This window comes from Lynx canadensis, chromosome C1 (genome assembly GCF_007474595.2).
Source record: "Lynx canadensis isolate LIC74 chromosome C1, mLynCan4.pri.v2, whole genome shotgun sequence".
NCBI lineage: Eukaryota > Metazoa > Chordata > Mammalia > Carnivora > Felidae > Lynx > Lynx canadensis.
The window spans coordinates 72,054,841-72,079,625 of record NC_044310.1 but is presented as its reverse complement, the minus strand read 5'-3'; the positions used below and the strand labels follow the sequence as shown (position 1 = coordinate 72,079,625).

Genomic DNA, 24,785 nt, shown 5'->3' with positions numbered 1-24,785 from the left:
GACAAGTTCTAAACCACTGTTAAGGCGCAATTATTAAGTCTAAGAACTTCCTACAAAATTGTTTTTAACATTTTAGTTTCAACTAGGAAATACTCTAATTTTATATGTCTTTAGTGAACAAGTAGGATGTGGTTACTTTAAAAAATGGCACTAGTGTATTTTAGAGTTTCTACTGACTTTTGGAAAAAAATAATAACTTCTTTTCAGTTTGAACAAGTGATTTATTGCACACGAGGCTTTTTGGCCTTTTGAATTTCCGCTTTAGCTTACAAAATCTTTAAATAGACTATTATGTATCCTATTTTATAAGAAGTGAAGTGTTTTCAGTTTCTATAGAGTTGTCCAGCTCTTGACACGCAGCATGTTTTGGTTCTAGGCTTTGTCATTTTCTTTAATGTGTGTAAGATGTGGAATCAGTGTTTTGAAACTTTTTAATGAAAATTCTTGGCCAAAAAGGTATAAATTGCTGATAATTCTTGTACATGAAGGCTATGGCTTCAGTTACTTGTTTGTAGTTCCCTTAAATATCCAAGAGAAATGATTTGGGCTCTGTGGGCTATACAGTATCTGTCACAACTACTCTGCCTTCACAGAGCAAATGTGGCCATAGAACATAGGTTAATAATGGACATTGCTGTGTTTCAGTAAAACTTATTTACAAAAAGAGGTAGCCAGTCTTTGGAGTCACTTTGCTGACTACTACTTTATCTGAAATTCTATATACTTTATCTTCTTGTAATATTTTTACTATATACTTTGTATTTTAGTTAATAGCCCTTTCTAAATTGACTAGTATAGTGTCTTATACTTGGTAGATAATAAATAACTAATGAAATAAGAATGAAATTTTATACATTTCATCTTTGGGAAAATGTACACCATTCCGACAACACTAATTTAGAATATTTTTTCTCCAGAAGTGTATAGCTTGAAAATAGATACAAGAAACTAAAGAGGGAATCCTGGGTGGCTTAGTCAGTTAAGCATCCTATTCTTGATTTCGGCTCAGGCCATGATCTCAGTGTTGTGAGATGGAGCCCCAAGTCAGGCTCCGTGTGGAGCATGGAACCTGCTTAAGAGTCTCTCTCTTTGTGTGGAGGTTCCTCAAAAAATTCAAAATAGCACTACCCTGTGACCCAGCAACAGCACTACTAGGAGTTTACCCAAGCAATACAGGAGTGCTGGTGCATAGGGACACATGTACCCCAATGTTTATAGCAGTGCTTTCAACAATAGCCAAATTATGGAAAGAGCCTAAGCATCCATCAGCTGACGAATGGATAGAGAAGATGTGGTTTATATATAAGAGAATGCTACTTGCCAATGAGAAAGAATGAAATCATGCCATTTGCAGCAATGTGGATAGAACTGGAGGGTATTATGCTAAGTGAAAAAAGTCTGTCAGAGAAAGATGTCATATGTTTTCACTCATATTTGGATCTTGAGAAATTTAACAGAAGACCATGGGGGAAGGGAAAGGGAAAAGAAGAGTTACAAACAGAGAGGGAGGGAGACAAACCATAAGAGACTCTTAAATACAGAGAACAAACTGAGGGATGATGGGGGGTGGGGAAAAGGGAAAAATGGGTGATGGACATTGAGGAGGGCACTGTTGGGGTGAACACTGGGTGTTGTATGTAAGCCAATTTGACAATAAATTATATTTATTTATTAAAATTTTTTTTCCACGTTTATTTATTTTTGGGACAGAGAGAGACAGAGCATGAACGGGGGAGGGGCAGAGAGAGAGGGAGACACAGAATCGGAAACAGGCTCCAGGCTCTGAGCCATCAGCCCAGAGCCCGACGCGGGGCTCGAACTCACGGACCGTGAGATCGTGACCTGGCTGAAGTCGGACGCTTAACCGACTGCGCCACCCAGGCGCCCCGACAATAAATTATATTTAAAAAATTCTCTCTCTTTCTTCCTCTGCCACCACCCTACTCATTCTCTCTCTCTGTCTCTCTCTCATACTCTCAAAATAAATAAACATTTATTTAAAAAAAAAAAACTAAAGAAAACTAGTGGGAAGAATCAGAGTTTTTTTTTTAATTTTTTAAAAGTTTATTTATTTATTTTAAAAGAGAGTGAGAGAGAAAGGTAACTGGGGAGGGGCAGAGAGAAAGGGAGAGAGAGTCCGAAGCAGGCTCCAGACTGTCAGCACAGAGCCTGACACAGCTCAGACCCACGAAATGCGAGATCATGACCTGCGTTGAGATCAAGAGTTGGATGCTTAACTGAGTGAGCTACCCAGGCACGTCAAGACTCAAAGTCTTAATAAATTATTTATGTTCTCCTAATGTACGTTTCATTAAAGATTCCCTGTGAACAAGGATGTAAGTCTGTGAACTGCCTATTTTCCAGTGAGAACCTATCTCTTCCAAGTATGCCCTTTTGATGGACTGCACCTTCTAATACTTAAATCAGGAGTGACAAACTCAAATGCCCTACTGGGAGCAGGCAGGTAGTATAAGTAAGTAAAATGGATCAGGTATAAGAGATAAGAGCAGTTGGTATGGACTGTGGTGAACTAAAGAGAGCATCTAAGTAGCAACTGCTACTTAGATCTATCTAGTATTTGCCTTTGAAAATGCTTGCCTACAAGCAAGCTAGGTCATCTGAAACTAGGAATCTTATAAATCTTTATATATAAAATCTTTTTTATAAAAAAATCTCTGGATTTTTAAATCTTAGCACCTAATTCAGTTTCTGTTAATTAATAAGTAAGTGCTGTGAGCTAACCAGAATAGTTCTGTAGGTGGTATCTTTCTGGTATACATAGTCAATATTGGGATATGTCAAATGGACCTACTCCATTCACTCACCTGGGTTATATATATATATATATATATATATATGTGTGTGTTAGGAAAAGGTTTTTTTTTTTTTTTTCCCAGAATCAATACTAGTCTGTGTTCAGGTTCTGCTAGTTTGTTTACTCTCTCACTAATAGTTATATTTCACTGTTGTGCTCAGATGTGATTAACTGCCCATTGATCTCTGATTGTCTCAGAGTGAAAGTGTCAATGCTCTTAAAATTAATAACCATAGAAATAAATTATTAGATCACTTCCAACTGGATATAACCGCTAATATTAGTGTAGTGTTTAAGAATGTAGATCTGTACTGTCCAATAGGTATATGCCAGTCACAAATGTCACTTAACATTTTTCAGTAGCCATATTTAGAAAGATAAAAAGAAGCAGATGAAATTGATTTTAGTAATATTTTATTTAAGCCAGTATCTCTGAAGCATTATCATTTCAATATGTAACCAACTGAAACAATGATTTGAATTTTTCTTTCTTTTTGTACTAAATCTTCAAAATCTGATATCTTTACATTTACAGCACATGTCAGTTTTGACCAGCTACATTTCAAGTGCTCAATAACCACTTAAACTCATCTATACTATTTAAACTCATTGACCTCAGCAAGCTATTTAACTCATTGTCTTTTCTGTAGGGGCATCAGGATAATACTATCAAATATGATTGTTGTGAGGATTAAATCAGGCACATAAGGAGTGCTTAACATATGTTAGTGTATCCTTGATCACCAGATAGATTGACAGGTAGGTAGGTAGGTATACACAGGTAAGTGGATAGGTATGTAGGTAGAGAGAGAGAAGAGATTGATATGGATAATGATACAAATATATGTGGATAAAATTATGCCTCATGTATTAACTTCAGTTAGCTTCAATACATCAAATTGTTTTTTCATGATTTAGGTGCCTTCTATATACTAATGCATATTATTGTACAATAATCTATTTAAGCAGGGTCTTTGCTTGGTAGCTATTGAAAAAGAAAATGCTTCATACATCTCTAAATAATAGTGGAAAATAACTTCATAACTGAAAACAGGAGAAGGATTATGCTGCTGTTGTAAAACTTGTCCTGTTATTCTTTGTGTTTTCTATCCTGCTTGAAGTAGAATCCATAAAGACAAGGTGGATGAACACGGAGCCTTGTTCACTCTGAAACAGTATTATGATTGCTTTCTTTCATCTCTTTCAGCACACTAATTCATTCTTCACTCAAGCGGTTTACTCTGTCTTCTCTTGCCTACTGACCTCTTCTTATTCTTCAGCTTTCAGATTAGATGTCAAACTTGAGGTTTACCCTGACCATCTTTCCATAGGTCTTCTCTTCCACTCTCTGCCTGGGCATCATAGTTGTTTCCTTTATGAGCCAATATGATGATTTGTAATTATTCATTTTTTAATTTAATTGTTTTTGTCTCTGTATAAGACTCTTTTGCCTTAGGAAGGCAGGGCCTAGGTCTGCTAATGAAATTTCAGCAAAGCAATGTAGTACCTGGCACAGAGCAGGCACAAAATATTTCTTGAGTGACAGTGAATTAATGAATGGGCATGTTGTGGTATTAGAAGCTTTCAAAGAAGTCACAGGATTTCTTCAGCTGATATACTCACATCAAGAAGCTATGGAAAAACCGCAACTTTTTATAACATCCACTGGATTATAAACTCCACAAGGGCAGGAACTGTATTTGGATTTGAAACAGTGCCTCCCAGCACAGGCCTGCCACCCCTTAGACATTCATATATATTTGTTGATTGAGTGAATAGATTAATTTTGGATGTGAAGTCATAGGTTGGACATCTATACTAGGAAGAATTTCATTCTAATATAAAATTTAGGATAAGTTAGAAGGAAACATATTAATTACAGGTGATTTAAAACCAAGATGCTGTAATAGCAATGCAATAAATGTGTATTTTCTGTTACATTTTTTCCTAAAAGGGACCTGTCGGTTTACCTGGAGAAGTTGGGATTACTGGAAGCATTGGTGAAAAGGTAATTTCATTCATTTTTTTTTAAGTAGTAAGAATGCCAGGCTAAAGTAAAAGGAGGTATTTGGTATTTGGTATTTTATGTTATTAATTAGAAATCACTCATAACTTAAAATACATCACCTGTCCTGAATATCTTAAGTATATTGAATATAGCTAATAGCATATATGTTTCTAATTTTTAAAGGGCAGAGTACTCTTTAGGTTGTGATACTGTGCTCTGAAAAGATGAAACTGATGGTCTAGATTTATGATTAGACCATATTTAAATCTACTTTATCAGAGCAAGCCCCCTAAAGGAAGCCATTTTGAAAGAGAATAAGTAATCACTACCTGCTCCAAGTCTCGGTCACAATCTCTTGCTGTCCACTTGGAATGCAGTATGCATTTATTCATGGATATTCCTGGCTATTGTAATGGAAATTGTAATTTGCTTAAAGATTACCTAAAATCATTACTTGGGAGTGATTTTCCATGTTGAGTTTCAAATTTAGGGAAGCTTTTTTTTTTTAATAAAAAGTAATTTTTACTTGAAACCTCCAAGGGCATTTAAAATTTCTTTTATGGAATCTTATAATGGACTAGTAGATAATAACCCAAAAACTTTGACTCTTTGACTAAAACCTAACTTGCTGAATATAATTTGTAAACGCGATGGTCTAGTGCAATTACTACATGAGGCTACTTTGTGAATAATTAAGTGGAACCAGGACTAGAAGTAAATTAAATAATATTCCAGTTATTTCCATCCGAATTTTTTTAGGTTCAACAAAGAATATATTTTCACCCTATCCACTGAATATTTCTTATATATTAGCTTACAAGTAAGTAAGTAGTTTATCTGGCACAACATTTAAGGCAGACAGTATCATAGATACAGAAACAATGGCAGTTCCTTAGCTTTCCTTTCTTAGAAGTATTTGAAACCTTTGGCTACTCCTTCCTTTTTTTTTTTTTTCTTTTCAAGTTTTTATTTCAATTCTAGTTAGTTAACATACAGTGCAGTATTGGTTTCAGGAATAGAATTCAGTGATTCATCACTTACATACAACACCTAATGCGCCTCACAAGTGCCCTCCTTAATAACCATTACCCATCTAGCTCATCTTCTACCCACCTCTGTCCATCAACCCTCAGTTTGTTCTCTATTGTTGAGTCTCTTATAGTTTGTTTCCCTCTCTCTTTTATTTTCCGTTCCCATATGTTCATCAGTTTTATTTCTTTAATTACACATGTAAGTGAAATCGTATGGCATTTTTCTTTCTCTGACTTACTTCACTTAGCATAATACACTCTAGTTCCATCCACATTGCTGCAAATGGAAAGATTTTATTCTTTTTGATGTTCTTTATTCGTCAGTCATTGGGTGGATGGACATTTAGGCTTTTTCCATAGTTTGACTATTGTTGATAATGCTGCTGTAAACATCGATGTGCATGTATCCCTTCCAATCTGTATCTTTATATCCTTTGGGTAAATGCCTAATAATGCAATTGCTGAGTCCTCAGGTAGTTCTATTTTTAGTTTTTTAAGGAACCTCCATGCTGTTCTCCAGAGTGGCCACACCAGTTTGCATTCCACCAGCTGTGCAAGAGGGTTCCCCTTTCTCTACATCCTCACCAACATCTGTTGTTTCTTGTTAATTTTATCCATTCGAGAGATGTGAGATGGTATCTCATTGTGGTTTTGATTTGCATTTCCCTGATGATAAGTGATGTTGAGCATCTTTTCATATGTCTGTTAGCCATCTGGACATCTACTTTGGAAAAATATCTATTCTTATCTTCTGCCCATTTCTTAACTGGATTATTTTTTTGGGGGGCATTAAGTTTGATAAGTTCTTTATAGATTTTGGAAACTAATCCTTTATCAGATATGTCAGTTGCGAATATATTCTCCCATTCTGTAGGCTGCCTTTTAGTTTTGTTGATTGTTTCCCTTGCTGTACAGAAGCTTTTGTATATTGATGAAGTCCCAATAGTTCATGTTTGCTTTTGTTTCCCTTGCCTCCAGCAACACGTCTACTAAGAAGTCACTGTGACTGAGGTCAAAGAGGTTTCTGTCTGTGTTCTCCTCTAGGATTTTGATTGTTTCCAGTCTCACATTTAGGTCTTTCATCCATTTTGAATTTATTTTTGTGTATGGTGTAAGAAAGTGGTCCAGTTTTATTCTTCTGCATGTTGCTGTTCAGTTTTCCCAACACCATTTGTTGAAGAGACTGTCTTTTTTCCACTGGATATTCATTCCTGCTTTGTTAACGATTGGTTACTTATGTGGTTGTGGGTCCATTTCTGGCTTTTCTATTGTGTTCCATTGATCTATGTGTCTATTTTTGTGACAGTACCATACTGTCTTGATCACTACAGCTTTGTAATACAGCTTGAAGACTGGAATGGTGATGCTTCCAGCTTTGCTTTTCTCTTTCAGGGTTGCTTTAGCGATTTGAGGTCTTTTGTGGTTCCATACAAACTTTCAGATTGTTTGTTCTAGCTCTGTGAAAAATGCTATTAGTGTTTTGATTAGGATTGCATTAAATGTGTAGATTGCTTTGGGTAGTGTAGACATTTTAACATTGTTTGTTCTTCCAGTCCATGAGCATAGAATGTCTTTCCATATCTTTGTGTCATCTTCAATTTTTTTCATAAGTGTTCTACAGTTTTCATTGTACTATCTTTTACCTCTTTGGTTAGGTTTATTCCTAGGTATCTTATTGTTTTTTGGTGTAATTGTAAATGGGATCAATTCCTTGATTTCTTTTTCTGCTGCTTTATTATGGTGTACAGAAATACAACAGATTTCTTTTTTAATTTTATTTTTATTTATTTTGAGAGAGAGAATGCACGCATGCATGCGAGTTGGGGAGGGGCAGAGAGAGGGGGAGAAAGAGAATCCCAAGCAGGCTCTGTGTTGTCAGCACTGAGCCTGAAATGGGGCTTGATCTCAACAACCATAAAATCAAAACCTGAGCCTAAATCAAGTCAGACACTTAACTGAGTGAAACACCCAGGCGCCCCAGGAAATGCAACAGATTTCTGTATGTTGATTTTATATCCTGTGACTTTGCTGAATTTATGTATTAGTTCTAGTGATTTTTTGGTGGAGTCTTTTGGGTTTTCTACAAGAGTATCATGTCTGAAAATAGTGAAACTTTGACGTCTTCCTTGCAGATTTGGATGCCTTTTATTTCTTTTGTTGTCTGATTACTATGGCTAAGACTTCTGGTACTGAAATTTTTAAATTAAGTCACAGTCAACATATCTAAAATGTATCAATTTTCCCCCCACATTCAAATTGGCCTCTTTCCAATTATCTCATTTCTATTAGTGTGTCTTATACCTATCTCAATTCTTCCAGTCTTCTGGAATAAAAAGAGTGAAATCCATATTTACTTTCCCTTTTCCTTCATTCTCTATGCCTAATCTTTTAGCATGACTTAGAGTTTTTTCTATATAAGCTTTCTTTTTATATATATATAAGCTTTCTTTTCTAACAGTCATTCCAAAGCTATCCCCTCAGACATACTCTTACCAGTTTATCTTAAATTTACCTCCTGTCATATTTACCCTGCCCTTCCCTTTAAATCCTCTAATCCATCGCAGATACTAGAAGAGGACTAATTTTGATGGGCATGATGAAACATTTTTAAAAACCATCATTGGCCCCCTATTCCTGACCCTGTTAACTCCTCTACTTTACTGTCAAGGTACTACATAATCTTGGCTCAATCAGTTCATCCAACAAATTTTCTAATATTCTCCAATATAAACCTTTCTCTCTCCCATCTCGTATATGACATACCTGTTCCAATTCCTATTCTCACTATTTTGTTGCTTTAGAATATCCTCTCCTCTTCCCTCTATTTATTCAAAGCCAAACTATAGGACTGAAATTCTTATCTCCTCCATAAAGTCTTCCCAGATTCCTCTAATCCTTCCTGATTTCTTCTCTTCCTGGACTTAGAATAAGCACCACACAATTTACAATTTAATTGTCCTCTAATTGATCACCTTTGTTAATGTCATGTCTCCAAATACTTGAGAGTAGACTCTAAGTCAAATTTCTGTTAGATCTCTCCAACTCTTGTACATTGAAAGTGCTTAATATATATTTATTGATTTTTGACAATCAATAATAATATGACAAATACAAAATGAGCTAATTTCAAAAAATAAATATTTATAATATTTTCATTCTGACTTAGTTTCTTCTGTGCAAAGTCAAATCTTCTGCACTAAGATTATGACAATCTTGGGAATTTTAATGTGAATCAGTTTAATTACTTAAATCTGCTATGGCATGTTTGATTATCCTGATCATACTTAATTGCTCAGGTAGGTTGACAGAACAGAAATAAAATTTTATTCAGTGGTTGTAGAGATTAGTTAATTTTGACAATATTTTTGATACTTTTACTACTATTTTATATGTCTCAAAATGGTAAGCATTTCTCCTTACAAAGCAACAATACTTTTAGTATTTTATCCTTTGAAATATACCTTAGGGGGATTTTTATTGTATTAAAAGTCTAGCAACTTGAAGGTAAAGTGCAAAATTTGTAAATTAAAAAGTATTGGCAATTAAGGTAAGATATACATGTAAGGTATGATTCTGACAATTTCACTTAGCTCAATCATGACTGGTTAGCTTGCCTCAGTGTTTTTTTTTTTTTCCTTTGTTTTAAAAGGGAGAACGTGGAAGTCCAGGTCCACAAGGTCCCCAGGGGGAAAAGGGTGTCATGGTAAGAGCTTAGTGATTTGAAATATCTATTTCCAAAGAACATAGTAATTCCAGAGGTGGGATTGCCTTGAATGGAATTTAAGTAAGTGAAAATTTCTATTTTATAGTATATTTCCATTAGAATTTTCTTTTCCCTTAAACAGTTTACCTTTCAAATGCTGATTGGCACTAACAAGCATGCAAATCAGATGGCTTGGTCAAGTGAGTCTATCATTTTAAGAGAAGAATTAAACTGCCATAAATTAGCTGAAATGGATGAAAAAGAAAATTCAATTAGGATTCTACTTTTCTTTCATTACTTATAGTTTATATGACACATATCATCACTGCCACTCGTCCATGAGTTTGTGGTCCTGAAGTAATTCTTTGATATATAAAAGATCAGAATCCGAATTCATCTTACTTTCTTGCACCTTTAAGGTAGTAATAGCTGACAGATGTTATATATAGACTGTTTTTTTTTTTTTTTAGTTTATTAAACAGTTTCTAAACATGACAGGAACTAGAAAAAAAAATTTATAAAAGAATCTTGCTTTCCCAAAATATATCATAATAGATCTATATACTATATAATACTATATAGTATTATAATACTATATACAAATTTATTTTACCCAAGCTATTCTTTTTAAAAAAAATTTTTTTTAATGTTTATTTATTTTTGAGGCAATGCGAGAGACAGAGGGCAAGCAGCAGAGGGGCAGATAGAGGGAGACACAGAATCCGAAGCGGGCTCCAGGCTCTGAGCTATCAGCCCAGAGCCAGACAAGGGGCTCGAACTCACAAACCGTGAGATCATGACCTGAGCTGAAGTCGAACGCTTAACCAACAGAGCCACTCAGGCACCCCCCTAAACTATTCTTTAGTTTTAAACTCTGTATTGTCAGCAAAATACTATAAGATTATTTTCTTACCTATGTCCAATTGCTGTCAAGCAAAATATTTAACATACCCATTAGGTTAATCAATTTCAGGAATTATTGCCTACTAAGAAATTCTCTGAATTAGTATTAATTAGTATTAATATCATGTGTGTGTGGTACTTCTAAAATTTGACAGGCTACACTATTTCTACACATTCACATTCCTTAATTATAGAATTCCCTGACCTCTGACACTGAAATGGTTTCATGGTCTATATAACATAACATATATCTATTCATAGCATAACAAAACCTACAGAATATAAGATGAATATTCTATTCTCAGTAGGTCATAATATATGATTCTGGTTTGAAAATTTCTTTCCTAGCCAAAGTGTTACTAATAAAAGGTTCACAGCTTCCCTGTAAACATTACTTATTTTTTTTTTTAATGTTTATTTATTTTTGAGAAACAGAGAGAGACAGAACACAAGCAGGGGAGGGTCAGAGAGAGAGACACAGAATCCAAAGCAGGCTCCAGGCTCTGAGCTGTCAGCACAGAGCCTGATGTGGGTCTTGAACCCACAAACTGCAGGATTGTGACCTGAGCCAAAGTTGGCCACTTAACCGACTGAGCCACCCAGGCGCCCAACATTATTTATTTCTATTATCTAACTGTGGAATATTTCCTATGGCCTTTTATATCTTTGATAGGAAAGAGATTTTATTACATTAACACCTTTTATTACTGTTTATAATTTACTGGTTTGTCTTCAACGAAAATTATCAGATAGAACAGAGACTTTATGTTTTTCATATTTTTACTCAAATTTTAGGGATATCCAGGTCCTCCTGGGGATCCAGGACCCATTGGTGCCCTGGGATTACCTGTAAGTACAGAAAAGACTTTATATTCCCTTCTAGGACATCTATTTAAATTTAATTGTATGATTTTAGTTATACTATATTTTTTGCTTTTATGCAAAATAAGTAATGTATAAATCGATGGAGGCCACTTCTCTCCCCAGTCAAAGCAAAACACCCCAGAATATGTCATGGTATCTTAAACTCCCTTGACTCTACTTGCTATATTATTTATCGCTCACTTTTAATAATTAGGACAATTCTGTAGTCTAAAACAAAAAGAAATTTAAACTTTCTTTTGAATAGCCATGTATAAGAAGACAGCGTCAGTTATCAAGCTTAGAAGTGAGCTTAAATAAACAAATCACAAACAAGTTCCAACATATTTTCCTTAGAAATTTGCAAATATTTTCAAATGACCAGATAAAAGTCGAAGAAAATATACCTTCGTTGAACAAATATTGAGTTTTGAAAATACTCCATTTGTGATATAGAGAAAGGTAATAAAATCATATCTGTAAAGAAGTGAAGTTTGGCTTATCAAAATTTGACCATTATCATCAACTTAAATATGAAAAAGATAAGCCTTAATAATCACCTCAACGGAGCTATTATCAGAAACAATTTATGCTGTTTTGTGAAGCTCCTGTTTTAAAGAGAGGCCTGATTTTTCAGTACACTGAGAGACATGTTATTGACTTCTAAAATTAGGAAGATTGGTGTTGATCGGTACAGTTGCCAATCTTTTTACTCACATAAGATAATAAATAAACCCAAGATTCTATAAAAGATCACTGTTTTTACCTGCCTAATTTTATATAGATAAATAAATTTTGTTTTCTAATTGAGTCTTTATTGAAGACTATAAAAATTCATTGTAATTGACTTAGTAATAAGTAACAACTTAATCTTCATTACAGTCTATTTGTGGCATATTAATTTGGTGCATTTTGTGACTTTTCACGGTAACAGGAAAAATATATTTTTATGTGATGGATTATCATAAATGTCTAGAATCATGAGGAAAAAAATCCTGCAACAATAGCCATTGCTTTTTTGATGTACCAGCTGACTTCACTGGCTAAATGGGTGTCTCTTTCCACTGTCACTCTATATGTGTTCCTCCTGAAAACAACTTAGAATACTGGGAGAGTGGAGAATATTGGGGAGGAAAGTATGGCATTTATTTCAGAAATAAAGCATATTTTTAAGGAGACTAACCAATTTTATTTTAAGAATTCCCAAGGTCATAACTACTATTTTGATAACATTCCTGTGAATTCTATAACTGATTTTTAAATGTTCAACATGTAGGGTCATGTGGGAGCAAGAGGACCACCTGGAAGTCAAGGTCCTAAAGGACAAAGAGTAAGTTATCTAATGCAGGAAGTACATTAACCTCAAAAAAATGGCTTCATAATTGTGATGCATTCAGCAAAAATAGCTCCATGTCTTCTAGATTGTGCTTATTGTTTTTTTTTCCTTATTTTTGTTAAATTAGATGAACTACCTACATTAATTTGAGTGTGACTCATAATCATCTGTACTGATAAAACCACACTTTTCCATTTTATGTTTTACAAATTTTACTAATTTACATAGAATTCTTTCTTATTCTCAATTTCCAGTTCCACTCTTTGGGAAAATTATAAATGTGAAGATGTTTAAATAAATTATTTTTCTACTCACAAGAGACTTACATAGTAACATCCTGACAAAATAAGAACGATAGAAAATGGAATGAAGACACACACAGGATAACTAAGAGTTTGTTCATTGCAAATCAGAAGTGATATAATCGTCATTGTTTAGTAATTAGAAATCTTTCAATCTTTGAGTCTTTTAAACATTAAATCCTTTTTTAAGAAATCAGAACCACAGTATATTGCATGCTTGTTACATGCCAGGCACCTTTACGTATATTAATACGTATACTAATACGTATATTAATACATATACTAATACGTATACTAATACGTATATTAATAAGTATACGTATACTTAATACTTAAAACTACCCAGAGAAGACGTATAGTCTCAGATATTCTAGCCGAGGAAATCAGAGCTCAGAGGCTTTTAAGTATATGGTCTATAGGCACACAGAGAGAAATGACAAAACCAGGATTCAAATCTTAGTGTGTTTACTCCCAAGCGAATGCTTATTAAGGAGTTTTTCTCCCTTGATAAATTTGAATATGTGGGCTTTAAGAATTCTCTTTCTCCCTTGGCTTGACCTTGAATTTTAGAGCTAGTGAAGAAAATATTTATAAATTCTAAAAACATGCTGTCCAACGAACAAATTTTGTTAAAAACAAAACAAAAATTGCATTTTCCAGTTGGCAAATGGGAGAAAACTATTATGAATGCCCAGTTGGAACAGCTTTAGCTTCATGCCCTGTGTTTTAGGTGAAGATTGACGAAAGAGAGCAAATTTATCTCTATTATTATTTCTTTTCTGAAAAACTATCTTTCTTATTGGGTTATAGATTTACAATCTCTAAATAATCTCGATGGCCACATCTACTTTAGTCCAAATGGTGTTTAAAATAATAGAATAAAAAATGACAGTAGATGATCTGTACCCACACTGTCATGTAGTGGTCTGCACCCTGCCACCATTCAATACTTGGTCGGGTCCAATGTGTTTATTCGGCTTTGTATTAGTCAGAGTGAGAAAGTTCAACCAGTTTTGTGAGAGTTGAAACGAAGCAGAATACTTTGCTCTGTTTTGCCCTTTGTTAATTAAGTAATTGAGGTCTTATTGATTGTCCAAGTAGAAGTCATGTGCCTGAGCAAGATCTCCTCTGAACCACTTGTGTTATCGCTAATTCGTATGGAAAGTTCATTTGCTCTGTGGTTTTCTGACCTCCCCATGACCCTTGGGTAGATAGTTACCCTTTTCTAGTTTGCCACTTTGTCCTCAACTCTTACCTCCTCAATGGCCTATTTTCTTCTTATCCTCCAAATACATTTACTGATTCTCTCCCAAAATGGCTTCTCACAATTATTTAAAGTTCATTCATTACTTACTAAACAAGGAAATCTTATTTAGAAATAAAGGCTTTTTTGAATGAACACACTTCCTTTGCAGGAGAATATTTCAGGCAATTCATGAACATTGAGAATACAAAAAAAAAAGAACTGAAGACCAGAATATTTGAAAAAGAATGTATTATTAGAAAGTTCCATTCTAGATGTCACCTAGTATCTTCCCATTTCCACTCTTTTCTTCTTATCAAACTCTTCTCCACTATGGATGTGATCTCAATATTCTAGGTCCATCTTTCCCAATGTTTTCCATTAGCAAAAAAAAAAAAAAAGTGTTATGCCCAGAATTTGTGATCCCCAAAGACCAAGGAGCCGAGTCTGATGCAAAAGCAAAAGAGCCTTTATTTGAGCTAGCTCGAGTTCAATCCCCTACCTGCACCGACGCAGTGGTGAGATACCGGGGAGAGAGAGCGAGTTTCAAAAGCACAAAGGTTTTATTGGGGTCTAGGGGCAGTTGGTGAGGTAATGGCTGTGGCCTCAGCCGATTGGCTGGGGAAGGGTAGGAGTCCTGTTAGCAGGTCGCCAGGGCGTGTTTTGATGGGAAGTTTGAACAGGTGAGCGGGAGGTTACTCAAGGGGAGGAGGCGTGGTCAAGGTGGAGGACACAGAACAAGATGGAGTCGGCCAGCATAGGTCCGCCCTTTCAAAAGAAGAAGAAGAAAGGAAAAAAGGAAGGAAGGGAGGGAGAGAGGTAGAGAGGAAGTAGGGAAGGAAACGAAAGAAAAAGAAAGAAAGGGAGAAAGAAAGAGAAAGAGAGAAAGAGGAGAAAGAGAGAAAGAAAGAGAGAAGAGAGAGAGAAGAAGAAAGAAAGAAAAAGAAAGAAAGAAAGAAAGAAGAAAAGAAAGAAAGAAAGAAAAGAGAGAAAAGAAAGATGACGATATATGTCTAACCCACGGAGATAAATGAAAAAGGTATCTGGCTCAAAGTCCCTGTGCTCCAGCTCTTCTCTGCCATGCCAATGGCTGAGGGGGTTGATCTTCCCAGCACATTTGTAACCCCTTTGTGGCACACAACTGTGTCACAGTACACTGGAGAGGAAGCTGTGCCCAGGCACACTGACACTGAGATCACACAGAGAATTATCATTATGGAACTAGTGCTTATGTGCCCTTACTGTGTTGCCTGTGACTTACACTGTTATCACATGGCCATGTGAACATCATGAATAATAGGACACTCTCTTAATTAGGGGTCTGCCTGCCCATCCGTCTGTCATTCAACTATCTAACATTTACTGATTTCTTACAATTTGTCAAGCATTCTCCTCATACCATGGAGGATCCAGTGTTAACTACGTTTTAGATCTGGACCACATGGATTTTTCTATTTAATTAGTTACAGCCTACTTGGCATTTGAAATGTTGTACAATACTGTACAATTTCCAGAGGATAAGAAAAGCTCAGACAACCAACAATGTCTGCCATCCCAGAAAACAACTTAAACAATTTAGAATAATGAAAATTTGTCTAACCTGCGTTGTGAAGGTTGTAAAATCCTGCTTCTTATATAGATGAAAAAAAAAGCAGGATTGGCTGAAAGTATCATTCTTATGATTGGAGATTCTTAGGTGGGAGATTTGCCACAAATGTAAAGTACTATTATTTATCCTACATACTCTATGCTTTTTTCCACCTGCGAAGTTTGGCTAAAGAATAGTTACTTAAGTGTAGTAAAATAACTTAACATGCCAAAGCTAATACATATAATATATACAATCATATCCCCCATATAGACGATATAGGCTAGCGGATTCTCTACTGTAGTACTGGAAAGATGGTAGGTTAGCCTTTTTGGGTCACTAAGAATCAGCACAACTTTAGTTGCTGTCCCTCATGCACACATGGAACTCACTGGGGCTAAGTAACTGATCTGGTGATATCTCCCCAATGTGTACTTCTGTGTCCTGTGTCCAGCTGCCCTGACAGAAGAGATGGCACACCTAGCAAAGTTATCCTCTCTTTTCTTGCCCATGGATTGGGTCTTTGATCATTAGGCAACTTCAGATTTTGTGTCCTTCCTCTAGAGGGGTGGTATAGAGGCATTCAATTAAATGATTTGTATTCTATGCTATTTAGGATTTAAATAGGGAGAAAAGATTGAAATGGCTGTATTAGAAATATGTTTTAGATTTTGTATGCAAGATATAGAATGTATAGGATTATAAAATTTTTGAATTGCGGCTTCTTCAAGGAAATGTATACCATACTGGGAAACCAGCCATCAGCATTTGTGATTAGGCTTGATGCTAGCACTACCTGGAGGACACCAAGTGATGAAGAGGAGCTTCTTGTGTGGTTTCTTCTCCTGGAAGAATTTATAACAAGACTAGGATGAAATGATCTTTCCGCAAAAAGTCACAGATAATATTAGTTTTTGTTTAAGAGAACGTTTTGTCCCAGCTGTGTTAATCAAGAGCTAGAAAAGACTGCTAGGCATAATTAGTTAGGCATCTGAGTAATTTAAAATTAATAGAGGGATCTGGGGCTCCTGGGTGGCTCAGTCGGTTAAGCGTCTGACTTAGGCTCAGGTCATGATCTCACTGCTCGTGGGTTCGAGCCCTGCGTCGGGCTCTGTGCTGACAGCTCAGAGCCTGGAGCCTGTTCTGGATTCTGTCTCTCTTTTTCTCTCCCCCTCCCCCGCTCACACACTGTCTCTGTCTCTCTCAAAACTAAATAAACATCAAAAAAATTAATAAAAAATAAAAAAAATTAATAGAGGGGTCAAGCAAAGACAGATGGATGTGGTGAAAAGGAAAAACATACTGAATCCAAATTAGAAAGACATTTGTTCTGTGAATAAGGGTTGTTTCTTTCATTCATAGATACTTTGGCTTATTAAAATTGATTACAAGTGTTATAGAGATTCTCTTAAAAGCTTCCTACATAAACAAGTGTGCTGTTTATGTCAGTGTTTTAATCACAGTTTTTGTTTTTTTTTTTTTTATTGTAGCATATATATGAAGCAGTGGTTTTGTCTCCTATCCTGCAATACTTCTAGGACTATATTGATTGTTCAGGAATTGTGTTAACCCTTTAAGATTATTGCCTACAATTCAAATACTTGCTATTTTATGAAACATGTTTAATTTATGGACTGAGTTATCAGACTTTATTCCAGTTTTTAGAACCTACTAACAGCCACTTATTGTCGCCAACTTTTTCTTAAAAAGGATAAAGATCAGATATTTTATTTAGCCAGCATACATTCTCCAAGAGGCTTATAGATAATCAGATATTTTAAAGCAGGTATTAAAAAAAATAACTTGGGGCACCTGGGTGGCTCAGTCAGTTAAGCATCCAACTTCAGCTCAGGTCATGATCTCACGGTTCGTGAGTTTGAGCCCCGCTTCAGGCTCTGTGCTGACCGCTCAGAGCCTGAAGCCTGCTTCGGATTCTGTCCCCTTCTCTCTCTGCCCCTCCCTGCTGATGCTCTGTCTCTCTCTCTCTCTCTCTCAAAAATAAATAAGCATTGGGGCGCCTGGGTGGCTCAGTCGGTTAAGCGGCCGACTTCAGCTCAGGTCATGATCTCGCGGTCCGTGAGTTTGAGCCCTGCGTCGGGCTCTGTGCTGACAGCTCAGAGCCTGGAGCCTGTTTCAGATTCTGTGTCTCCCTCTCTCTGGTCCTCCCCCATTCATGCTCTGTCTCTCTCTGTCTCAAAAATAAATAAACGTTAAAAAAATAAATAAGTAAATAAATAAGCATTAAAAAAATAACTTTATGCCCATTAAATGCCTATTACAATACTCTTCATCTCTCTTGGATCTTGTCCTAAAACTTACTTTGCCTCAGGAGTCAAAGAAGGCACATTAACTAACCCAGGGTTAACTTTTACAACCGATATCAGAGTGAAACTTAGAGACACTGATAAAGCTAAGCTTTGAGTTAATTAATTTAGCCTTAACCGAAGCATAGAGAGTATTGAGCTTTCCTAGTGTTCTTCCAGACTACCTCTTAATTAGCAGCCTTAGGCTTTACAGGCTTTAATTAATGCAATTGCTATACTTAGACCTTTAAAAAAAAAAAAACTAAATGTGGTTATCTTTGTCATCACTGTAGGAGCAGAAACTTGTCTTTCTTTGTTCCCCATATAGTCCTCATTTAGTAAATGAATAATAATATGAAAGTATTTTTAAATACCCCCTCTCCACCCAAGCAAACCTACACTTCCAGTTTGTTTGCTATTAATGCTGTCCTCACTCTACTAGTTATTTATAACAAAATGTCCAAGAAAGATAGAGATTTCAGGTTGCAAAAGAGTTGAGTGCCCAAATAACAGTGGACACATTTTTTTTTAATTGAACTATAGTTGACACACGTTGTTACATTAGTTTCAGGTGTATTACATGTGATTTAACAACTGAGTTTATGCCCTACTCACCACAAATGTAGCTACCATCTGTCACCAGACACACTCATTCCTTTTCGTACTCCCTCAACCACCTTCTGTTATGACTCCAAAAATTTTTGTAAAGTGTTTCCTTACAGGTGAGAAAGAGGAGAAATGTGCTTAAAAGGAGACAGAGAAAGAGAATCAATACAGGCTGCTGAATTTTTAAGGTGAAGGTGATGATTAGAACCAGGTCCTGAGGAATCTTTGCACTTAAAACTTCAGTCATCCTTTAATAATTGCTTTTTTTTAATTTTAGTTACTTAACTATTAACATTCCAAGCTTGTCCCCACCTCAGGACCTTTGCAGTTTCAATTTCTTCTGCCAGAATGATCTTCCCCAAGTTATTTGCAAAGCCTGAAATCTTACCTCCTTCAGGTGTCTACCCATATGTCATTTTAGAGAGACTTTTCAGACCACCCTTTCTAAAATAGGGGTCCCCATTTTGAATTCTCTCTAGTCCCTTGAGTTCTTTTTTTACTTCATTACACTTGACTACTTATTGTCATTTTATAATTCAAGTTTGTATATTTATTTCATTGTTTATGTATTTAGGGATGTGTCTCTTCTCCCTACCGTATCTTCTGTGCCTGAAACAGCGCCTGGCTTATCATAGGCACTCAGCAAATGTTTGCTAAATGAGTGACACACTTTGAAAGTCTCTTATCTATTCAATTGAGTCCATATTCCTCAACTTGACATTCAAGGTTCTACACAATAAGACTGTAATTCAAGTTTACAGTCTTTTATGGAAAAATAGGGCAGAAACGGAAGTTAGGGACAAATTGTGGAGTACTGTAAGTACAGACGGAGATTATAGAGCTATGGCTTTAACTTTAGTCTGACCAGTGGAGATCCTCATGGAGTGTGAGCCTTCTCTCTAATCCCATGAGTGTGCCTAAGAGGATCAGGGAATGCAGTACCCTAGGAGTACCCAGGAAGAGAGTCCTATTATAGTAAGCAGTTTTTGAAGAACAGAAAGCTAAAGCAACCTCACGTAAGGTGTTCCTTCGTATCAGCATGATGTATTGGGAAATGTGTATCACTATTCATTCAGTGCCTTCTCATTGCCTATTGACTTAAAAATAAACTCCAGTCTTTCACCTTTCAAGTCCCAGTCTTTCCAAAAATTTCTTAGTATAGAAAATACTTAATATAGAGATACTAAGAAATGCTACGTGTAATCAATAAACAATCTAACAGACTACCTTTTTTTCATTCTTGGGTTTCCTAACCTCTTTACCCTTTTCTCATACCATCCTATCCCTCTGTCCAGAGTTCCTTCTAGAGCATGATCTCCAACTGTCAAAATGATATCTTTATTCCCTAAACAAAAAAGTGAAAACTCTCTCCCTCCTTTGAATCCTTTTCACCCTTAAATGCCTTTTCTCCCCCTATATTATAATCAGTTGTATAATTTACCTTACCATTCTATAAACTTCGTGAAGGAGAAATTTTCTTATAGTCGTGTATCCCTGTAACACTGAATGCAGTCCTTTTCCACAGTAGATGTGACAGTGTTGTCAGTGTTACAGAACTGAGTTATTCCCTTTGAAAGGGACGTTAAGATCAGATCTTCTAAGGAGAGTTATAGTTTAGGCATGGAGACATATACTACCATTTATTTAGAGAGTGACTTTTGCAACCACTGGTTCTTCACAGCTATTAACAGAATATTGATAGCAACTTAACTTAGCTTTAAATTTACATGAATATTCATTCCTAGCTGTATTTTCTGTCCCTTTTCTGTGTCCCCAACCATCTTCCAGTAACTACTGACAAGCAGGTGCATAACAGGCACAATGCAGTCAGCCCTCATTTTCTAACAAAGAGAAAAATGCCATTCCCAAGATATAAAACCCAAGGAGACAGTTGGAATAAACAAGCCAGCCACTTTTAAGTTAGTGTAGAGTTGTTCTTAGAATTTATTGTGGCTAGCTCCTGAGTGAACAAGATGAACGAAATAGTGAAATAACAAACCTGTACTGTAACCACCTCCACAACTGAATCATCTGTTGTCATGGTCTTATATTTTATTCTTTGGCCTTAAATCTTGAAAATACTGGCTTGATTGTCCCATACAAAGAGGTTCATCCATATATCTAGCTGTATTCTTTTCTGTGTTCATGGTACAGAAACAAATAGGAGTTTGTCAAGAAGAACACAGTGTGTTTATTTGTAAGGATGCAGAATGTTGAAAAAAAAAACATTTAAATTAAGAAGAGGATTTGTTTTTCCATCCCTAGGGACCAAGAGGACCAGATGGTCTCATAGGGGAACAAGGTATACAAGGTTCCAAGGTAAACACTGATTTCTCATTTCATAAGCAGTTAAGTTTTTTTGAGCCTTCCTTACAAAAGTATGGTTCTGAATTTTCTCTTGGTATAAATATGAAACATACATAGAGTTTTTATTACACACAGAGAAATGTTTTCTTTTAAATATTGAACTACATACTTGATGCCTTATTTTCTTGTATGTGAGTGTAGGCTAGCATGTGTAAGACCATAATTCACATTTGTATTAATTCCTCTGGTATTGATACTTTGTTAGGGTGAAAAAGGAGATCAAGGAAAAAGAGGGCCTTATGGTCTTACTGTAAGTAGTAAAACATTTAACATTAAAGATGAATGTGTAAAATCTTCCCCATTTTTCTCCGTGTGTGATTAATAATTGGTGAGGGAGTTACTTGACCCAAGCATTTTCTTCCTTCTATAGGGTAAGACTGGAAACCCTGGAGAGAGAGGAATTCAAGGGAAACCAGTAAGTAATAAAGAATAATTAAGCAATGAATAATTTTGTTCAGTTTATTCTCTGACACAACTCTTGTGACTATTCCACGTGCTAGACTAAGAGAATACCAGCTCTTTTCCTCCTTCAGTCGTTAGGGTGGTGTTTTACTTGAGCAAGTTGCATCCTCATTGTAGGGCTGAGGTTTACCCACCTATAAACTGTTGGTGATAACTGTTACTTTTACTCTACCTAGTATGATTAATTTTTCTAGGGGCGCCGGGGTGGTGGCAGTCGGTTAAGCGTCCGACTTCAGCTCAGGTCACGATCTCACGATCCGGGAGTTCGAGCCCCGCGTCAGGCTCTGGGCTGATGGCTCAGAGCCTGGAGCCTGCTTCCGATTCTGTGTCTCCCTCTCTCTCTGCCCCTCCCCCGTTCATGCTCTGTCTCTCTCTGTCTCAAAAATAAATAACATTAAAAAAATAAATAAAAAAAAATTTTCTGTAAAATCCATTTTAAAATAAAATGGCGCAATATTGTATAAATTAATGGAATATTGATAAAGCTAACATAACAAGAAACTTCTTTGAGGCTTCTTGCCTACTTTCATTTTAAGTCCAGTGCTCTTCAGACCCTTGGAATGTGGACGTATGTCTGTCATCATGCTTTGCCGTGGCACTGCTCTTAGAGTTTTTAATATTAGCGAATGCTACGTATTTTCCTACTATCAAAAAATCTTTTCAGAAGTATATAGTTTTTTCCCTGAGTGGCAACAAGTTCTCTTTTATGGTCATAGCATAGAAACAGGCAGGAGTTTGTCAACCAAAAGAAGATCACAAGGTCTTCGTTCACTAACTGAAGGGGAGAAATGTTAAAAACAAGAACAACAAATATATATTAAATATATATGTATGTATTTATATATATAAATATATATTTTTTTTATATATGTGCATATGTACACACATATATGTGATAGCACATATATAAAAATTTTGAGCACATAAGCTTATGAGCTTTCATACATTTCATACATTTCTGGTTTTATTTAGAATCTTGATTTTTATGATAATTATAATTTAATGATATTTTGCTTTGTCATGTACATATACATACTCAATTTAAAATTCTAAAATTAGATAATAATTTAAATGGCTGGCAACTGAAGAGCCAGAAAGGATAAGAGAAAAAATGTTTTTCCTGCTATAGCAATTGTCACTAATGTCATTGCATTTATGTGTTCCTCTTGAAATCTGCTGCCCCTGCCTGTTGTTTCCATAATGGCATTATATTTGACAGTGGTCAAATCTAAAACATCAGAAACCTAAAAGAGAAAAATGTATTCAGGGAAAGAACTTGTGTGTGACAGTGTTATTAACTGAAGTCATCCCCAAAGAATATTCTTTGAGTATTAATATTCATCATCTTGGTTTCTGTTATATCAATGCAAATGTTATTTCTGTAGATATTTTCCATTTTGCTACACTGTATACAAAGCTAATATGTAGCAATGCATAGAGAAATTTGGAGCCCATTGAGTTCATTCTTTTCATTGTAAAGAAATGAGGGTCTAGAGAAAAAAAATTACCTACCTATTTTATATATCATTGGTATTCCTTAGAATTTTATTTTATTTGCAGCCTGTCAGATACGCCTAGATAAATATGATATGTGATGTTTGACTTCCTCAATCAAATAAAAGACATTAGAACCATTTTGTAACCATAGCTTAAGTCAAGCAATGCATAGACTCCTGGAAGAGTAAAATTACTTTAGTGGATGACATGTATTGGACGTTAAATCATGAATTTATAGTAGTTATTGAGGTTTACGTGGCTCTATACCTATATTGTCTTCTTGATTGAACAGAAATAGGCTTTTGAGATCTTAGGGAAGCTAGGATCAATCAATCCAAGAAATCCAGATGTCCCCAAAGATTTATTTGATCCTACAGGAATATCTCAATGTCTCTAGTCATTTATGCAAACTGTCAACAAGCAGGCAGCGCTATATAATAGAAAGGTCAGATTGACCTTTGTTCCAGTACATCCTACCTAATAGCTATATAGTTTGATTAAATTGTCATAATTCTAAAGCCATATATTAAATGAAAATGGTAACACATATAGTATTCTGTTTGTCAAGATATCCAGGAAAAGTACATTTGTTATGGGCCAACACTATTTCCTATACTTGCCTTCCATCCGTGTGTAGATCTGGCTCAAAGGAGAAATCCTTTGAGGAAGGGCCATGATCCATTGTGTATTTCAGGTGGTAAAACCTGAGTAACTGTTTTTTCGAATTCTGAATCTTATAAAAATTATAACTATGGGGCCCCTGGGGGGCTCAGTTGGTTGATTGTCCAACTTCGGCTCAGGTCATGATCTCACAGTGTTGTGGGTTCAAGCCCTGCATTGGGCTCTGTGCTGACGGCTCAGAGCCTGGAGCCTGCTTCGGATCTGTGTCTCCCTCTCTCTCTGTTCCTCCCCCACTTGTGCTCTGTCCTGTCTCTCTCTCAAAAATAATAAATATTTTAAAAAACTATAACTATTTTAATATTTTTTAGTCTAGATATTCTTTTAGTTGATGAGTTAGGGCTGTTAAATCTTCAACTATGATTTTGTAATTTTGTTTCTGTCTTTAATTTGGTCAAATTTTGCTTTATATTTTGAAATGCTATTTTTAGAGTATTCACGTTTATGGTGATTATGTCTTCCTGATCAATTGATCCCCTTTTATCATTATGAATATTCCTCTATATCTCTGGCAATAGTTTTTATTCCTAATAATACTATTTATTTTTGAAATCTGCTTTATTTGATTATAAGTCTGTTCAGACTTCTTTCACTTATAGTTTGCATAGCCTATCTTTCTGTTCATTTACTTTCAACCAACCGATCTGTGTTTGGTATTTTAAAAAAAATTTTTTTAACATTTACTTATTATTGAGAGACAGAGAGACACAGAGCCTGACGCAGGGCTCGAACCCACAAACTGCGAGATCATGACCTAAGCCGAAGTCAGTTGCTCAACCAACTGAGCCACCCAGGCACCCCAAAGTGGTTTGTATTTAAAGTGAGGGTCCTTATAGTTGGGTCTTGCTTTTTCATTCATACTGAAAATCTCTACCTTTTAATTTGTGTTTGGTCCATTTCCATTTAATGTATTTATCAATTTGGTTGTACTTTGGTCAACCATTTATGATTATTTTTCCTTGTAGTGGTGCTGTTGTTGTTCAGTGCCTTCTTTTGGCAATGAGAACCCCATTTAATTTAGATATTGGCTTTTTAGCTATACTTCTTGTGCTCTATTATTTTTTTAAGTTTATTTTTTTATT

General features: G+C 35.6%; 1 protein-coding gene across 1 annotated transcript in view; it reads left to right on the top strand.

Annotated features, from left to right (window-relative positions):
* COL24A1 (collagen type XXIV alpha 1 chain) overlaps positions 1-24,785 on the top strand; it is a 385,490-nt gene that overhangs the window by 206,383 nt on the left and 154,322 nt on the right. The window contains 7 exon segments of the mRNA XM_032594090.1: positions 4,770-4,823; positions 9,504-9,557; positions 11,256-11,309; positions 12,598-12,651; positions 20,965-21,018; positions 21,272-21,316; positions 21,437-21,481. Coding sequence (XP_032449981.1) covers positions 4,770-4,823; positions 9,504-9,557; positions 11,256-11,309; positions 12,598-12,651; positions 20,965-21,018; positions 21,272-21,316; positions 21,437-21,481 — 360 coding nt within the window.